This window comes from Poecilia mexicana, unplaced genomic scaffold, assembly GCF_051168715.1.
Source record: "Poecilia mexicana isolate PSO_F unplaced genomic scaffold, ASM5116871v1 scaffold_21, whole genome shotgun sequence".
NCBI lineage: Eukaryota > Metazoa > Chordata > Actinopteri > Cyprinodontiformes > Poeciliidae > Poecilia > Poecilia mexicana.
This window is the reverse complement of record NW_028263390.1, coordinates 3286330-3306740: the sequence shown is the minus strand read 5'-3', so window position 1 is coordinate 3306740 and position 20411 is coordinate 3286330. Positions and strand designations below refer to the sequence as shown.

Below are 20411 nucleotides of genomic sequence, written 5' to 3'. Positions count from 1 at the left end.
GCATAGGTTGACCAGGAAACACCAAATAGAAGCCAATCAGACCATCGATGTGCCTGCAGAATGTGGAATGGAGACGTACCACCCGTCCTCGGTTATCTGTGGAGATCCAAAGCTAACAGATTTCTACTGTTATTTAATGAAAGGAGAACAAACCGTGAAAGCAGACAACGAGCGGTTGTCAGAACGGTTTGATTTACATTGATCAGACACCAGATGTTGCAGTTTCTCCAGCCCCTCCTCTGGAAGGTGATAAAGGTGCCTTTGGAGAGGAGCTAAAAATATTAAATTCAGAAGAAGAAAACAATCCTAGAAGACCTAATTAGTAACCATTTTGAAGCTGGAGAAATCTGATTGGGACCAAACATGTGTCTGACTTAAATTTATGGGACAAAAAGGTAAAAAGATTTGACAGGTTTCCTGTTTGCAGGTTTCTGTCCGGGCGCTCCAGCTTCACAGTCTGAAATCTCCACTGAAACGATCCAGTAGGTGCAGGTGGACCTCTCTACAACCTGGAAGCTCATGTCAGGCATCATAGCAGCTAAGATAAGTGGGCACATGGATAAATACATGAGCACAGCACAGAAGGGCATCGGCATAAATAGCAGAGGAGCCAAACACCAACTCCTTGTAGACCACACAGTCGCCCGAGACTGCAAAACCCGACACACCAACCTGTGCACCTAACACCCTTGTCCCCAGTAAGGGACAAGGGTGTTAGAAAATGGATGGATGGATGGATATATATAAACTGCTTCTTTGTGTGCTTTGTAGTTTCTGTGCTGATGAAATTTTTGCGAGGCGATAAAAGCTGTAGCTCTTGCAAAACTCAAACAATACCAGAAAAAAAAAGTCTTTTTAGCACTTGAAGCTGTTGTCAGAGTATGGCATTGATTCAGTGTTATGTGGATTGTTCATTATCGTTTTTATGCTATTGTTGTTGATGTTTGTAACAAGGACCTGAGTCTCAAGAAAAAAATAAAATAAAAAAATAAAAAAAAAAAATAATAATAATAATAATAATAATAATAATAATAATAATAAACTGGCATTGTAGTGACCATTTATCCCAAAACTTAAATTCAAAAATCAAAAAACTCAAAAACTCGAAGGTGATCAAAACAAAAGTGAATCCAACTCAAATAGTCACCTGATGCACCGTGGATTCTGGTTTACGCAGCAAAAAAAGGAATCAAAAGTCAAAATATAGTTCTTTGGTTTTACTTGCAGTTCAGGCAAAAAGATTACAGGGTTCTGCTCCCATTCCTGTACCTGTTCTCTGACTGACAAAAGAAACCGATGTGACTGATTGACTGGCTGGTAAAAAACCTTATGACCACCCACGTGCATAATAAGCTACCTAAGACCCACCTATTTATACCGTAAAATACCCACATCCCAACCTGAAATTAATTAACTAATTATGTGAATTCCTAATCAAAGAAATTATAAACAACAAATCAAACAAAAATTCTAATGATAAATCAACTAGAAAACATACAAATAATACGAATAAACTAAACAATTTAAATTCTAAGATTTAACCAAAAAATGGGAAAATAGCTCCTACAGGCATTATCCGCTCCACACCAGATTTTATTTTTAATTTTTTAAGTGTTGCACAACTCCAGCGGTGGAGTAATTAAATTTCTCTATAAGAAGGTTGTACAGAGGAGCTCCACTAGGTGGCGCGACTGCACTTTCTCTGCAGTTCCGAAGCAACTCGGAGGGCTCAGCCCCAACTTCCTGAGCAGGAATGACAGCGAAAAATATTTATAAAATTTGCCCTGAAAATGGAGGCTGATGAACATTTATCCAGGTTCCTTCAGTGTGGAGAGAGAGAGAGAGAGAGAGAGAGAGAAAGAACACGAGGAGTTGTTAGGATTCACCTGTTCTTCATCTGCTCCTCATCTCCATCCCGGTAATCGGTGCAACATCTGCAGGGAGGAAAGGATCCTGCCACACCTGAGACTATTTTTATTTCACAGACTCGCCCTTCCCTTCCTCTTCTTGTCTCCTGACAGGCGCAGAAGCAGAAAGGTGACTGCAGATTGCCCTGAAATACACACACCACGGCTCTTTAAATAAACAGTGTGATCCTGAAGGTTGGGCTGGATGCAGGCTTGTCTCTTTGGCTGCTGTCATAGCGACAGCAACAGCAGCAGCAGCAGAGCAGGAAGCTGGTGAGATGATAAGCAGCAGATACAATCCAGGGCTCCGATGAATATTTCATTTGTGGAGAGATGAAGCCAGAAGAGAGAGTGAGGAAGAAAAAACCCAAAAAGTGTCAGCTTGTGTTGTTGTCCTCTCATCTGCTCATGACTGCTTCTTCACCTCCCAAACTGCCAGATGGACTATTTTCATTATCTGACCGGCTTTTGTAATTAGTGGTGATAAGCTGGGAAATTAATGAAATTAGACACAGACATGGGGCATGTCACACTCTGTTTTTCTACACCCAGGGGTAAAACATGAACAGAGAGCTAAAGTACTGTCTCAGTAAAGGTCAGAAGACAGTCCACTGAATGTATATATTATGAATATGAAGGAAAAACTCCCAGAATACATAGCTGTATCACTTGAAAACACGTTTAGCTGGATAATCTTTAACTCCCTGTTCAGTATTTACCATCCTGTTAAAAAACATTCCCTCAAAAATACAGTTTCAGTTTGGCCACAAACTTTATACTTCAATCCCCAATAATGTAATTTATTACTAAAAGTATCTCATAGAATAAAATCCAAATCTGCTGATTTGTTTTCTAAGTAGGATTTAATGAGAGTCATCATTATAAGTTCTCACAACAGTCTCAATAAACACAGTTCAGTCAGGTTATGAACCACACTTCTATGGAGGACCAATCCTGCCCATTTGGTGAAGAAGGAAGTTGCTCAGTGTCTTCCTCAGAGGTTTTCATGTTGTCTTCTTAAGAGATTCTTGGTGCAGCACCACCACAGGTGAGGAGGAGAACAGGTTTTTAAAACGGTTTGCTTCATTTGACAGCAGTGCAGTGTGAAAGTGAACCACAAGCTGAAAACCTAAAAATTTTTGCAACTTTACCATACTATGGTAAAGTTTACCATACTATGGTATAGTAAAGTTGCAACATTAACATAGTATGGGGTAATGTTAATGCATTGAGGTGTGAAAACACCAGATATTTACAACATTCTTTAAAATCTGTCCGGCTAAGAAGACAGGTCAGGTCTACGAATGTGTCCCAGGACAGATTTTGTCCAGACTGGTAAGCTAATGCAGACTCAACTTTCCTGGACCACCTCTGAGGAGAATCTCACTCGAGTGCTTTCACACCTTACTGGACACCATCCAACCCCTCAGGAAGTGTGAATGACCCAGACTAACCCAAATCCACAAAATGAAGTCAGTTTACCTCCTGCAGCCTGAATCAAGCATTTTCTTCTCTACTAGTTCAGTGGTTCCCAAAGTTGGTCCTGGAGGGCTGGCGTCCTGCATGTTTTAGTTCTCCAACAGTAACAACCTTTCCAGCATGTCAGTATTCTTCTTAGGCCTTTTCATGAACCATGTGCACTAAACAAGAGAGAGAACTAAAACACTCAGGATGCCGGCCCTCCAGGACCCACTTTAGGCACCACTGATTTACATGATCTATGTTCTGCGCTGGTGTGAAGAGAGCAAATATCAAATCAAAGCAAATAAATACCTAAAATATTTAGACAATGGAGAGCAAAGAGGTGGACCACTCCTTTAGACGTTTACATTGAAAGCTTACATTTTTAGAAGTGAGATGAAGTTATTGTCCAGTAACAGCTTCCTTAAATCAAAATAAGCTTCTTCTGGCCACGCCTCCCCAGTCATACATGGTACATCTTTGAAAGCATTAGTAGAGCCTCCCTCACAACCAACAAGAATGCAGCAAGTAGTTTCTGGATGGTAAATGAACAACTCAACACTTGTATTTTCCAACAGCCATTGTGCAGCAGTAAAATCAGTCGACCAAACATGCTGGAGCTTCCATTGAGTTGCTAGGTGATGGGCTGTGTTGCTAGGTAACACATTGTGACTCAACAATCGGGAGGTTTTGGAAACAGGTAATTTTACAGACTCCAAAAAACATCAATTGGGTATTTTTTTTAAAGTACATGGATTGTTTTAGAAGCAGTAGGAACTGATATGGAAGTATAAAAAAAGAGCAAAATGTGAATTTTTCATAATCCATCTCCGTTAAAAATGTTCAATTTCAGATAGGTCTAAGAATGAAACAAAGCAAAGCAAAAAATGACAAGTTACTCATGGGGTTTTTATAGACAAAAGTTCCTTTATTGAAAATCTTTTTTCCTTCTTTCAAGTATAAAAAGGTTGATCGTATGCATACTATTTACAGCTTCAACATTGCAGGCAGTAGAAAAAAGAAGTGTACAGTCAAAATAATCGTAGCATTCAAAATAATGTGTCGTGTTGTGAAGTGAAGTGAAGACATTCTGGTTGGTCGCTGCGTCACCGAGGCTCTACCAAGGAGGGACGAGGTCAGTTTGTCACCTACGAGACACACGGACGCTGGGTTCAAACACAAACCCAAGTCCCTCTACGAACAGAGCCAGAGACTGACAGGAGCTCAGCATGTCCAACGAAACGCATTCAAAACGAAGAGGAACGTTTTCACCCAAACAAAATCCAGTGCAACGTAAAATCTGTTTGTTTTTTCCTTTTTTTAAAAGCTTTTGTTTCCTGACAATGTGATAGTGTTGATGGAAGACTCCGTGTTTGTTTGCTGCTGCTTAAAGGATTCGTGACATCTGAATCTTCAGCTTGAGTCGAACAAAGAGAAAAATCGACTAAAGTTTAAAAGCTGTAAGTATTTTTCTCATCGTTGATCAGTGATTGTTGGACGTTCATATCTGCTATTTGGAGGCTGAACAGGACAAGGCTGCAATGCTAATGTTGATGATGATGGTTGTTTTTATAAATTGTAGATCATTGTCTATTTTGAGTATTTTAGATGAATGGAAAACTAAGATTGCATATTAAAACAATGAGTACCTTTCAGTCACAGTCAATGTTTGACGTATTTAAATCGTTTTAAGGACACCTTTTGCTTTAGTCCGTTTATTTCTTAGTACTTTTATATTTTCTACCTGGATTAAATGTGATTTGATTGAAACTTGATCACAACTTTCAAAGAAAATCCAATAACATTTTTAATATTAGGTTTTTCTGGTTGCAATTTGGGAAAGCTGCAGGATTTGCTACTTTTAGCAATATAAGACGATAACGAATTTCTCTCAATTGTTTAGTTCAGATATTAAAGGAGTATGTTCACAAATAGAGGCTGTATAGTTTCACCCAAATGAAATAAAGTTTATTTCTCTAATTCAGGTCACAGTTATGTCCAGGATACTTCAGTCAGGCGAGCTGTTTTTGTTATAATTATGTAGGCCATGATATTGGAACATTAAATTCAGTATTAATTATTTTTTAAGGAAAACAGGAAGAAAACCGATCTTCAGTTTCTCTGGAAGTGAATAGATTTTTAGCTGTATGTATGCAGTAATCATCTAAATTAACAGAATAAACTAATTAAAGGTATATTCAGCTCTGTGTATATTTAAGCTTTATATTACATATCATGAGTTTCCCTGATTCGTGTCCCGTTGCTTTAATAAGACGCTGTCAGACATGCTAATGGGGTACACCTGCAACTTTTCCGTCATTTCATACACACGTCAGCCATATTGGATGGTGCTCTCATGGTTGCTAGGCAACCTTCAACATTCTCAGTTCAGTTCAGTTGTTTTTGTGTTTCCAGAAAAATTCCCACCGGATAACCCACAAACAGCCATTTAACCACCAAACACCTGGAAGTATTTGAAGCCATCCGTCTATGTTTTTGTTTTAGATGCACAAAAACACTCTAAGACATTTTGAGGAGGAAACCAGAGAACCCAATGAAAACACACGCACGCACACGCACACACACACACACACACACACACAACATTAAGCCTGTAATTGTAATTGGGATTCGGATTCTTGTTGTGAAACAATAGTGCTGATCACTGCTACGATGACAGCTACATTTATTGATATGGAAACAGTTTTTAAATGCAAAGTCTTTATCCAGGCTACATTATCAACATAGTTTCTATGTGTGTGACCTGTTGTGGACCCAGAGCCAGGGTGCTCGCATGTAAGTAGCTTCAATTTTTTGTTTTTTTTCCAAAAACAATTTCAAATAGTTTTTCAAAATCAACTGAAAAAGCCAAGAGATAGACAATTGTTTGTCCAATTAAACTAATAATTAGTTGAAGCAATTTTTAAAATTTAACTTATACATCTATCCCAAAGTTCTGTTCGGATTTTCCTAATGTTAGCTTATCTGCATTCTTTAGCTATAGTCATAAATTGCAGGGAGCTTATAAATCTTATTATCTTATTGCACAAAGGAATCAGTCAGGAAGAGGAGGGGAAAAAATCCAATTCAAAACTAAATCCCATGGCACTCTAATGTGGTCAAATATGTTAGAGAAAAAATGAATGACAAATTAATAAAAAACTTGACTGATGTTGTTCTTTAATGACAGTAATTCGAGACTAACATCTAAAAATCTATTTGTTAAATGTGATGTAATTGAATGAATAATCAAGCTAACCAAAAAATAGAACTCTGCCAAGCAGAACAGAGACCGCTTCAACCTAACAACTACAAACTACACTCCATCTCTCCATTTTTGTTAACATTGTGTAAAGAAGAAAGTTGCGCTCAGTGTCTTTTTCATCGGTTTTTGTGTCATTTTGTTCAGTGGTTGTTGGTACAGCGCCACCACAGGCGAAGGAGGGAACTGGTTTTTCAAAGGGTTTAAATTGTTTGACAGTGGAGTGGCAGCTGAAAATGGAAGAAATGTTGCCACTTTAATCTCCAACATGTTTTAGATTTTTTGTGTAACATACATTAGAACAAATGTATGTAAAATTTTGAATTCAAAGAAAGTTACAAAAAAAAAAAAAAAAGTTCCCGCTAAGTTTTACTGGCATTTAGCAAATGCAAATAATTTTGGTAATTCTAAGCTAAAACGAGAAAAAATTTAGTCAAATTTAACTTCAGACAGTGAGGAAAAAATAGATATGTATTTTTATTCTGTGTTTTAGCTCTATGTGATGCATTAATGCAAGAGGTAAAGATCGCCAGAACAATCTTCAGTGGGATCAACAGAGAAATAAAATCAAAGTGAAATAACAGACCGCACTGTGCACCTATATGCCATACACTTGGTAGAGTGAAACGGCTGCAGGTGTCTTATATAAGCTAAGCAATAAATAAATTATATAAGTGACTGTTTGGCAGCATCGTCTAATGAGGCTACAAATACATACAAAGGAAGACTTGAGGTGGTGGTAAAGAAAGAGAGGCTGAGAAAGTGTAAAAAAAAAAAAGGGAAGAAGGTGAGAAAGAGAGGGGGTGAGGTGAGAGGGGAAGAAGTGAAGGAAGAAGGTGTGGAGCGGGAGAGGAAGCATGAATAATCCATCAGGGGATTCGCGGCATGGATTAAAACAAGGTGGGAGCCAAAAATATCCCCGGCTAAGGCAGCTTGGCGCACTGACGCTGCAACGGAGCGCAGCGTGACGGCGGCCGCTCCCGCTGCCAGTCTTCTACAGCTCAGGAAGTCAGACGTTAAGGGGGGGATGAGGAGGAGACGCTGGGATATAAGTCTGTGCTCTAAAACTCCTGGTGTCACCAACACGAGACCTCCTATTCTACCTTAACACTAAATGTAGTTAATTTTAGACAAGCATCTGATTTTGGCTAAATACTTCATATCAATTTAGTATTTTTATGCTATGTCTCATTAAAGCCACATTTCATGGATTTTATGCAATAGACCAAGAGTAATTTCTCATCTTAAAATGTTTCAAAGTATGTTTAGAAAAAAAAATAAAAAATCTGAAAGGTGCGGCATGTAACTTTTGAACCTCAAAATTAAATCTAGTGCAATAATTCAGCTTGTTCTGTGAAGGTTTGGTAGAGAACATTGGCAAACAGTGGAGTCGGTCAGCAGGGTTAAGTTACCAAATTTCTTGTTCAAAACTGGGCCGCTTTAAACAAGAAGGCATTAATTAGAGAAGCAGCCAATGGCAGCATTAATGTTTCCATTAATGTTTTTCTATGTGCATTTTTCAAGTGTTGCATTAGAAAAGGCTGATGGAAAAGGATAAATTCAATGTAACTTCCTCAATTTCACAGAAAACAACTTTGTAAGCTTTTGACTTTTCTGAAAAAGTTAATATGGGGAAGGGATGATGGAAGCACAACTGCCTAATAAGGCCTGACGTAGTGAATGAGCCCCACCACTGGTGGGTCTGTGCCTTACCAAAGGCACAAATTAGCTCGGATACATTTCAAAGTCCGACGACTCTCCATTTTACTGAGATGTGTGATGCATTCTTGTTTGCCACCTCTGCATCTTTTTTTAATGTTATGAAACATGGTGAAGGCAGCATCATGCTGTGGGGTTGTCTTTAAAGAAAACCTGTTGGATGTTTCAGATAACTCCAGACTCAGGCAAAGGTTCACCTTCTGGAGATGCTAACCTTCCACCAAAATTATAAACTCTGCATCCTCGTCCATACACTTTAACTAAAATGTGTAACACATTTACACAAGGCTGCCTCGGAAACATTTAGCTTCTGAATCCATCAGAAGAGATTTGCAACCTAAAATTAGACGATGAAGTAAAGATGTCAAAACCTGAGTCCATGAATAATTGTCACAAAAATGTGTATTAACAGATGTATTTGTGCCATTTAGAAACATAAAAAAAAGAAGAGAAGCTACTTGTTTATGGAGACTCCCAATCTCATCATACCAAAGTAAATGAGCTCTCCCCAGTCGGGAACCAACTGTAATCAAGTATTTATGAGGATAATTCTTTCTGGATCCAAACAGCAGACATCAGATTGGAAAAATAACAGAACCGGAGGGATGGCTTGTGTCATAATCTGGTTTTAAAATCTTGAGCTCCGTTTTGCAAGATGCAATAAGCTCAAATCAAGGCAAAAATTAGCAAGTGTGACAAATGAGACAGTTGCTGATGGTGAACTGAGATTACAAGCAATGCTAAACCAGCCTGTTACATCTAGTCACACTAATCAGAAATACCATCCAGATGAGCTCAGTCAGTCTTCAAAAAACGTCTAGATTTAAAGTGTGTTAAAGTATTACATAACTCATCTAACATAATCTGACCACTGACGAACAAAGAGAGAAGTAATAATAATCTATCTAGCACTTCACTGGCTTGCATAGTTTAGAGGATAGCTATACTAGCCCCTAAGCTAGGTCAGCTAGTTGCTAGCTAACACAGCACCTACCTAGTTTAGCCAGGTGCTAAACTAGCTAGCTCAGTCTAGTCTCTCCATAGATTACAATATCCGTGTTGTGGGCAAACATCACAAATTATATTAGAAATTGTCATCACCATTGCAGTACTGTCCTTGTACATGTTCTCCATTGGATAGTTCTACAGTCACACCTACAGCTAATATCAGCGAAAATGTTAAAAATGATCATTTTGATTACATTCTCTGACCTTTTCTTACTTGTGTTTCCTGTGTTTTTCTGTGTTACAGGGTAAAGTAGACCCCCAGTATTCATGGGCATCAGGCACCACAGCCGCTCGGAAATATCTAAAATCTGTGGACCCTTGAGACCCCCTCTAAAGACACTTACAGGCGCTTATTTTAACCCTCGTGTGTGCGAGGACTGAGGACTGGATTGGTTGATTTGCAAATGGCAGCCAATAACATGTCTTCAGCTCGCCAAGTTGCATTTTCTTTTCATTTTGTAGATCTGGCCTACAGAACATGTGGGTTTTTCGCCAATAATTTGGAATCATGTTCTACAGAAAAATCCACAAATACTGAACTGTGAACAGGCAGGAGTTCACTGTATATTAAAGTTCACTGTCCAACTATTAGGTTCTATTGCAGACATGGTAGGGCAGCTGTGGCTACAATCCAGCAGCTTGTCATCATCAGCATGTGAATGAGTGTGTGAATGGAAATGACTGATTTCATTGCTAAGCGTCTTTGAGAATCCTGTGAGGGTTGAAAAGTGCTTCATAAGACTGATATTTCATTTCTGAGTAAGCTTAAGTTTACACTTTAAACAGAAGAAGCAGAAACACATTCTTAACTTAGTCAATGCAGCAAAACACAAACTCATCAAGATAAGCATAAATAGGAAGCCAATTATTATTCAATGAGCAGAATTTCCTCAGGACACTGGTCATTACGCTTAAATATGAATGATAATTAAAATAACAAAATGTACGCAAAAAACATTGCTGGTCCAGTTACAGTCGTGATAAATCTAGAATATTGTTTAGTAAGAAAAATAATATTTTGTTGGGTTGTCCATTTTTTTTCACTGTGGATGGATGGATGGATATCAAATTATATTTCACATGGTAAACCACTGCACTACAAGCTATTAAATACATTTTTGATGAATGCAGGCAGCAACAGCCTATTTCGTGGCTCCATGGCTTGACGTACAAGATAGATGAGTTACAATAAAACAGCGATTTGTCCTCTGAGGCTGTAGTAGAAACAGCTTTGCCACGTAGATCACTCCGAGAGCAAATTGTGATTGCATAATTTTATTGCCCTGCACTGTGGAGATGCTGTGCTGTCCTTCGGCTGCACAAACTGAACGTGTGCTGGCACGTAGACACCGTAGGAAATAATATCAACCAAACACTACTCCTTAATCTTCTTCTTCGTCAGTGGTCAAATGTAATATCCAATGAAGGTTGTAATGTAGTCTGACTACAGAGTTATACAACAAAACACAAAACTCTCACCTTTAGAATGAATTAGCCATCAGCTAATACTAGGTGACTGTTAACTAATGATCTTCAGGCGATGATAAAGCAACGATGCAGCTTTGTTCCCTGCGCCAGATGTTTTAGTGCATGTTTGCACATAAATATTTATGGAATAGAATAAAGCTTCAGCCTCTAGAGCGTCTTTGAGTTGGCATTTTTAATGGAAGACTAGTAGCTAACTTTTACTATCAAGAAAGAAGCTGAAAAGACTGTGCTACAAAAGAAAGTTTAATGTACTGTGACCAGTACGAATTCATTTAATCTGCCTTGTCTAATCGCCACAATAAAGGTTGCATTTTTGAATTCAGATAAATTCATATTGTCGCAGTGATGTTAGCGCCAGTTGACTAATCACTGACATGAAGTACAAATGACGCGGATATTTCTCCTATTAACTTGGATTCCTCTGTTAGATTTTCTACCAAGCTAATCAGCAAACATCAGGAAAGCAATGACTTTGATTTTCTGTGCTGCTTAAGAATGATAGTCTGCCTGTAGTTTTAGCAACAGCAGCAGAGGAAGTGAACGAAGTCGCTCTGTCCGTGTTGGCCCCATCTGGTGACATGGGGAATAAGAAAAAAAAAAAAAACACATGTTCAAGAGATATTAAGTTGTGGCCATTACTTGTTATAATGAAGTCGTTCCTAAGAGTTATTAAGTCATGTTTTTTTTTCTCGCCCACGTCACCAGACAGGCTCCTTAGCCAATCCAAGTACTGAAATAACATTGTGAAGCCAATTTCCTGTAAGCTTTGTAGCTAGAATCCCTATTTTTGAGGTTTTCTTTCCTCCGTCACACCTCTATTACATACTTCACAGTCAAACAGTACTAAATGGGTAAAATTTCAAACCTCAACAGAGTCCATACTTCCAAGAAACAATCGTTTCTCAGCAGCTGAAAAACCCAGAACCTCTGTACGAAGCACAGTGTAGAACAAGAGGCTGGTTTTTACCAGGGTAATGCTGCACTAAAACACACCGTTTTTAATGGGAACAGAATAACACTTAATTATTTTTTTAATTACTATTTAAACAAGGCTCAAACTCATGTCTTGCAACTCGACAATACTTGGAAGGACTGTGACTTCACTTACAGCAGCAATATTTTCTTATAATTACCCTGTTGCTCAAAACTGACAAAAAAATAACAAAATAGCGTTAAGATGTTAAACTTTATATTAGGAAAATAAAATGTTAGCTACACGTGTCCCATGCAGATTCCATTCACTTAGATTTTTAGAAATGATTTTGTAACTTTGCTATGCCTTGTAACTCTGTGGCTGCTGCTGTCACTTTGGTCTGCTCCCTCTTACTTTCTGCACCCTGTGTTGTTTCTGGGTTTTTCACCGTCTCTGGGCCGTTCGCCCCTCCGTCAATTCATTCCCATATTTCACATGTACATGTTGCCATCAAATCCCTTCCTACTTCTGTGTTGTAAACAAACCATTTCATATCCTTGTATTTAAACAAATGCCTATATATATAATATATATATAAATTGTTGAGAAAATAAATTTGAAATAAGCTAGTTTTAAAACTTAACATGTCTTGATTCAAATACCTTAATTGTGGTTTTGAAATTAGTAATGTATTCTGGCTTTTTGACCTTTATGGTACCTGTAGTTACAGCAGATGGTTTGCTAGGATCGTTTGAATTGCCTTTTGTCTGTGTGGGAAAACAATACAGTAGAAGTTGTAGCTTTTCACACTCATCTGTGAAAAGCCATAAACACAACAGGGGTTCCTGGCTTCAGATAAAGGGTCAGAGATAGCTCCTGGTTGGAGGAGCAAAGATACGCCTTATTTGAATAAATTAAAGATAAGAATACGCCTTTTACTATAAAACTTTCCACATGGAGTAACAAATCAGATTTGCTCTTGCAACTCTCCAAAGACGTCTTTGCTTTTCTGTCTTTCCTTCTTTTTCAAAGTCTGTCAGGTAAATGAATGTATATCTCCGTTGTTCTGCAGTTTCTGTTGTAATTTTATGCATTGTCTTATATTGGATTAAACTCTATAATTCTGTGACGTCAACACGCATTGTTTTCCTTGTGGCTACACGCGGCCCGCCGGGAGGACCTGGGATCCAAACGGAAGAGAGAGAGCCAATCTTTTTCCAAAATTAACTAATTCAGAGAAACTCTTCCTTAACAAAAAAATATATATATATATTTGTGCTTTTGAATATGCATCATGGAGATAATCATAAAAAATGTTTAAGATTTAATATTACACCCTGTTTCCAGACCAGCTGAGTCTCTGAAAATATTAACTATTATAATCCCTGATAACTGTTCGCAGTATCGGCAATATTTATCAGTAACATCCAGTAAACATATTTCCTCACAGAAAACCATAAACAGAATATAGAAATTTACTAGAAATCATTGCTTGTCAAAGCAGCTACGAAATGTCTCTAAGGCAGATTTAAATGTACTGTTGGTAGGAAACGTCCCACGGCAAGAGAAGAATTGGGTATAAAATCATTAAAACTGCAAAATTCTGTCATGGAAAGGTGTCCTTTTTGAACATCTGTCTCATTTTAGTCTGACTTTGAACCAAATGTTACTACTGACAGGAAATAATGTTAGAGAAAACTCAAGCTACGAATGTTTTGACATCTTTAGCCTAGCCTAGCATTACGCCAGCCGTGCTCAAAATACTGTCTGTTTGACTTTCAATGCTGTTGTTGATACTGACCCCAGGGATCGGATGTAAAGCATTTTTCATTACCAGAATGTGTCATATTTTTACAGAGCCAAAAATGATCTTTGAAAAGTTGTCTGGATTTCTGTAGTTATAGTCAGTGGTACAGATTAGTTAATGTTTGGCTAAAATAATGGCTTCCCCTAATTATGTTTTGTTTAACAGCTTATGATAAGATGATTATGATTTAGCCATTTTTTTCCAAATCATTTTAATTAATTTCTATGCAAATAGGCAAATTTTGCTGAATTCAGTATAACGTGCAATCACTTGGACAAAACTATAGCCTACTAGGAAGTAGTGAAATGTTGACTGCAACGATGTTAAAGCAGATAATTTTGGGAATTAAGCTTGAGAAGCATTTAGCAACGAGTTTACATAGCTTTGCTACCAGGTATTGCCTGCTATAGAGTGAAATACATCAAAGGTTTATATAATTTTGACAATATTTTACATGTCTAACCTACTGGTTTGCTGCTGTACCATAGCACAATTGCTCAGATTTTTTGAACAAGCTGCAAAGGGATTTGATTCCTGTAAATGTTGGGTTGTCAGTTTGTGATGATAAATGTGTCAGGAAACATAATATAGACATTCATGGTGGCCTCAAAATCCATTAAAAACAAAACAACAACAAAAAAATCATTGACACAGCTGTGTAACAAACTGGATGTAGCATACTGGTAACATTCCACTTTTTATTACTGGCCTACTTTGTTCATCTTTTTTTTCCCCTCTTTTTTTTGTTTTTCTAACAAAATTCCGTCGTTAAAAATCTTTCGGTGTTATACTTTTTATAGAAAATATTTTTAAAAAAGAGCAATTTACAGTTATCTTACACTTCAAATGTCCTCTGGCTTTTTGTTTTGGAACAGATATGACTTGTTTTGTTCTTTTGCAGCACAAGGTGTCACAGAATATGCATCGCAACAACAAACAGAAGTCACCACAGCTCAGGAAAAAAAAAGGAATTTCTAAAAATACGGAGACTTCATACAAGAAAAAGAAGAAAAACAAACAAAAAAATAAATACATGCATACATACAAACACAATGCCATGCGAACACAGTTCATTTTTGGGAAGTAAATTAGTTAAGATTTGCATTTCAGTACCGTTATTCAAACATTTCATGCCATCTCGCTATACATACATGACATGGGTTTTACAGTATGCGACATTCACTGCATCTGCTGTGGCAAATGGCTACGAAAAGGCCTAATTCTTTTGCAGGGGCAATGTCTCGTTGATGAAATTGCAACTTCAGTGAGAAATTCACACAAACACGTTCTAACCCCGCTAACAATGTTCATTCATAGTAAACTATTGAGATTTTTTTTTTCTTTCGCTCCTTTTTTTTCTCCTTTTATTACTTTTGTCCAAAAATTTTAAAATCAAGTTAAGGTGCACATAAATGTGGGCTCAGTAACAGTTGGATATTTAATAACTAAAATGTTCGCTATCCTTTGTGAAACAATGCATTTTCCACAATAAAATTTGCTTCTGCGTGAAGATTGCATTCCCGCTTCCGACTACGGCATTAGTCAAGCTGGACGAGGAAATCTCACCGTGTTGGTGCTGGTACAAAGAAACAAAACAGGAACTCTTCCCTCTAAACCAGCTTTAGCAGCCCTGCAGGAAGATATCAACTGACTTATAATCAGCTATATTTGTGCACAAATGGGGCCCCCTCTATTTATTACAGTGCACCAGCTAAGACTTGCCTGCCGGAGGTTATCTGTTGGGGTTTGTTCTGGGAGTTCAACAGGGACACTCATCAGGCCGTGGTAGAAGAAGATAATGCTGTTTACCCTGGGAGGCGAAGGTACCCATTTTAGTATGTGTAGAGGACAATGTCATTTTTATTTATGTGATTTTATTTGATGTTTTGCAGCAAAGAGGAGTCAGTTGTTGTTAGGCATGAGCTTTGTTCTATGTCAAATATACCAAATATATATTTGGTATATTTATACCAAATATAAATATACCAAAGGTTAAAAGTCAAAACGAAGTCAAAAACTGCCAGCCTGGTCATCATCTTCCTATGCATTTTTGCTCGATTCTCATCTCCTTTCAGTGCTTCAGCTCAATGGGGTTTCTCCCATTGAGCTGGATTTTTCCGGTAGGATTTCAACCAATCAGCGAACAGAGGGAGGAGTTTTTGACGTCGATTTTCTGCCCTGTTTTGAATTGTAATTTGCCTGTAGTTTTAGCAATGGCAGCAGAGGAAGTGAACAAAGTCATTCAATTTGTATTGGTTATGCTTCCAAATTTTTAAATGAACATTTATAGCCGTCCTGTTTGGTTCAGCGCTTCTATCTTGGCAGTGGTGGATGGATTTTACAGCCCTGGTATTTACCCAATTGAACGTTGGCGATTGGGTAAAATTTGAAACTTGAACAGAGTCTACCCCTTCAGCAAGATATCATTTTTCAACAGCCAAGGGTCCCAACCCTCTGGTTTGGTTTTTGGGACTGGTTTTTACCAGGCTAGAAATTGCTAAAATGTTCTGTCACGTTTCCACGGTTGACATTTTGTTAAAAGAGGAGCTAATTACAGTGTCATAGAACTAGAAGTTTTCGTTTATTCATTTGGGGTTTAGAGTAGGGCTTCCTGCTCCATCCTGCGTGCCAGAAGAAGAACCAAACTTCTCTTAATGTTCAGAGACCAGGCTAAGCTGACTGCTTCTGAAACAGGTCAGGCACATTGTTTTCAAAAGAAGGGATCAACAACCACTTTTTTGGGGGTGGAAGTGTCGGGGGAGACGTTTGGAATAATTTTGAAACAAATGTTAGCAACAGGCTACGTTTTGTTAGTATTTATGAAGTAAAACAAATCCCCCAACAGTAAAGTAACTGCTTTCTGTGAGGTCCATTCATAAAAAATAAATCAATCGCTTTCCTTCAACTTTTGTTGGATGTTTTAAATTATTTTTCTAACATTGATAATAGTATCTGAACTCTGGTGCTTTTGTCTGATGTAACTGTACCATCAGCTGTTACTAGTGTTTCCTAACAAATCCAGGCCTTGTTGTGTTTGCTTGTTTTTAAACCTTTTCAGTAGTGAAAAACAAGACAGAAGCACCGGCCATCACTCAGTCTACACAATAAATCTATACTACTAATAAGTTCAGCAGGAGCATATTCTATGTTACTGACTAAAATAATAACTGTATTGTCATGGGTGTAATATTCACTATGGTATATTAGCAGAAGTAGGAATAGTTCAAGTATTTATTATTTTAAATTAATTCAATCAGTTTATGTTAATTGATTTTTGTTTAAAATTTGCGTATTAGCATCATTATAACTTGAATCCCTATTATATTTACTCGATGTTACCGTACCAATACTGGCCCAAGCCGAGTACTAGCCAGCTTTCTTGCTTTCTCTTTGTTTTTCTGTTTAGACTTTTAAACATAGCGTGCATCAATATAACCTGGTCAAAAGTATAAAAGTAACTCAATAATTTGTAACTTTGGCTCAATTTGTTTTGTCAGTGTAAATGGTTAAAGGAGTTTAGATCTAAAAGTTAAAAAAAAAAATCCCAGAAATTAAATTTGTATTAATAAAATCCACAGCTTTCAGAAAAAAAACTTCATCTGGAAGGAACAACCTGCTAAACAATTAAAAATTACAATGTGCATTTTGTTGGGATTTTTCTCCAAGGTAATTTTTTCCCTCACAATATGAAACAATATGAAGTGAGTTATTTACTCGCCTCATTTTTATTTTTATTGTAAAACCTGCATCATCATCACTTTCAATCAACAGCAGTCAGTTTTGGGATGAAGGGGTTTCAATTCATGGTCATTACTTTTCTTATGAATATTAAAACTTACTGAGATTTTATTTTTAAATAAAAAAAAAACAACAAAAAACTAGAGAACAAAAGCTTCTGTACACTATTTGGCACCATTAATAGGAACTGAACGGCGTTCGAACCTGACAATCATCAACCGCACCGTAACTGAGAGTTTCTGCTGTGATTGATCCGCTGAAGAGCTCAACGTAATAAGCCGACATTTTGGTTTTAACGTTTTCAATGCACAACACTGGAGTTCTGCTGTTAGGCTTATTGCCTTTGAAATGCTGCTGCACAACAGTCCCTTCCCACCGGCTCTCGCCCTCTGCAGCTCACTGCAGCATTTTCTGGCCCCTGCCTAAGAATTTCTACAAACTCTGGAACAAACTGAATTTTCTCCCTGTGCTTTTGCTGAACCTTGACAATTCTATCCTCGCAATTTAATGTGGAAGATAGTTCTTCGTAACAGACACAGTGTAAGCCATCTGCCAGGTTCAGCTGTTGCTGAGCTATTTTTGATGCTACAGAAAAGGATGCAGTGGGCTTTCGGCCTACTGTATTTTTCTCTCTGCACATGATTTGGTTTTGTCTCCTTTTGCTGATACTGAGGGGGTTAAAGTAAGGTGCGTGCAGAGTCGTCTTTGTCTGTTTTATCTGCTCACGTGTCACTCTTACTGACGCGTCTCAGTGTCTGCCCCTTAAGGAACTTTGATGACCCTCATCTGTTTATTGAGAGATGACTGCAGGAGATGAACACACAACTGGTAACATCAAAACCCACATATTACTGTATTTCTGCAGATTTCTTTAAAGATTTAGCAGGCAAGTTTTGGTAACTAAATTGTTTTGTATTTCTAGGAGTTGGGGAAAGCTTAAGTAACCAGTTTGTGCTAATGACACACTGTCCGGACCGAGGGACTGAATGATCAACCAGTTGGGGCTGCACTAGAACCCGGTCAGCTTAACTGCTGTTGTTAGGAAGCAACCACTCCTTGGCTGACACCATATGCTCCCCTACATCGTAAGAGATGCCTCAGCATCTGAGAGTCCACCAGTAAGCCATGGTTTCTGATCACTGACGTTAGTAACTGCTCAAACGTTTGTCACATGATCAGGATTTTCCCTGACTTCGATGCACTCTATCTCCTCCCGTTCCCTCTCCCGCTCGCGTTCCCTCTCCCGCTCTTTCCGCTTCGCCCGCTTTTTCTTCTTGTGCCTCTTTTTGGACGGCGGAAAGAAAGTCAGGAAGACGGGCAGGATGACGAAACAGTGCAGCAAAGTGCAGCCCGCCGTGAGCAGGGAGCACTTGAACAGCGTGTAGGTCAAATTGGAAGGCACAAACACTAGAGGCATGATCCCGATCACGAAGCAGGACGTGTTCTGCAGGATGGCTGCCCCGTGCTCCTCCAGTGCCAACTTGATGCACTGCGTCCTCGTGTGCTCAGTGGCCAACACAAAAGTGTACAGGTGTGGTGCACAGTGATCCATAGCGAAGTTGAGAGTATAAATAAGGCACAGGATTGAGATGCTGTCCATGCCGACGTTCCAGAGGGTCATCAAACCCAAGACGCCCAACTCCACGGACGTAACCGTGAGAACGAGCCAGAAGTTTCCCAACGGGTTGATGACCAGGAAGAACGTGAGGATGAGGATCGTGAGCACGCTGAAGCCTGAGGTCAGGATGGGCGAGATGACGGAGGAACTGTAGCGGTCCATGAAAACAAACGTGGGATTGAAGGCAATGAACTTGATGCTGTTGATCAGCATCAAGGGGCGAAGCTTCTCCAAGAGCTCCACCACCTCCTCTCTCTTCTTCTCCGTGGTCCGCGCTACCAAATACATGCGCGAGGCAATGATGTCGTACTCGTCTGTGTTGCGGTTTTTCGAGAAGATGATGTCCTCTGTAAAGTGCTGGTACTCCGGGCTGCGCAGGAAAGAACCCTTCAGAATATTGATGAAGTCACTCTTGGTCGACGCGCTGATGTTCACCACCCGAAGGTAGTGGAAAAAGTTGTCCATCCAAGAGATCTTGTTGAAGCCATGACTGAGAGTCTTCAGGTGCTCCTGCACAGTGGAGTTCCAGTACTCGATGGGCTCGTAGATGTAAAACCCAATCACAGGACTGTAGTTACTGAAGTACTTCTGCTGGGTCACAGCGTACGAAACGCTTGGCGAGTTACTGGCCAGCAGGTTCACTATGTTCGATCCATCACTGATTTGTAAACATCCCATGAATGAAAAAGAAGCATAGATGAGATAAAGGATGACCACAAAAGGCTTGACGTAGGTGTTGGTAATCCACTCGGTGTAATGCTCGCGCAGGAAGTGCTGGATGAAGTGATTTTGGTACGGCACACTGTCGTGGTGGGTGGACAGGTCATGGCCGTCGCTCATCATGGTTTTAAACCATGTCGGCTGGCGGTCCAAGTATTCCACTGAGGGGATCTTGCAACAGAAAACGCTGTGGTAGCGGTTCTGCTCAAGCTGTCCAGCGAACACCAGGCAGGAGCCATAAAAAGAGAAAACGTAGAAGTAGTTGACCAGGATGGCCACGCACATGCTCTGGCAGAAGATTTTCACCGACTCGATGTTGGTGAAAGGGCTGGCTCCCATGCCGAAGGTGATGATGTAGAGCGAGCTGGTCATGGTGTAGCACACCATCACGTCGGCGAAGGCGTCAGCCACGCGCTCCTTGAAGGGAAGGTTTTCCCTTGTTCTCCTCCAGCCTGCCAGAAGTTCAAACACCCCTTTGGTTCCATGACCTGCAGAGGAAAGGAAAGAGGAATGTCAGGATATGAACATAGAAGTAGCAGATTTACAGTATTTGATGTGGTCATATGAGTCAAACCACTCAGAAAATATGGGTCATATATGTGGATTGGTGGGTCATCTATATGACCCACCAATCCACATCGCTTCATCTCTACATGGGTATTGGATTAGTAAAACTATGATAATAACTTTGTACTTTTTTCTGTCCTTTCCATGGTAACAAGGATACTTTGCAAAACTGAGATTCCCTGCTTTGTTTGCAACTCCTGTGG

The 20411-nt window shown here is 39.1% G+C and overlaps 1 protein-coding gene across 1 annotated transcript; it reads right to left on the bottom strand.

Moving 5' to 3' along the window:
• Nucleotides 1-14222: 14222 nt before the first annotated feature.
• Nucleotides 14223-20077, bottom strand: LOC148152905 (patched domain-containing protein 1). Its single transcript, XM_088002151.1, has one exon. The coding sequence runs from the start codon at nt 20026-20028 to the stop codon at nt 18460-18462; it is 1569 nt and encodes a 522-aa protein (XP_087858277.1). The 5' UTR covers nt 20029-20077; the 3' UTR covers nt 14223-18459.
• Nucleotides 20078-20411: the final 334 nt, after the last annotated feature.

Coding starts and splice junctions, on each gene's coding strand:
- LOC148152905 (XM_088002151.1), bottom strand. CDS start 20,028: ATGGTGTGCTACACCATGACCAGCTCGCTCTACATCATCACCTTCGGC.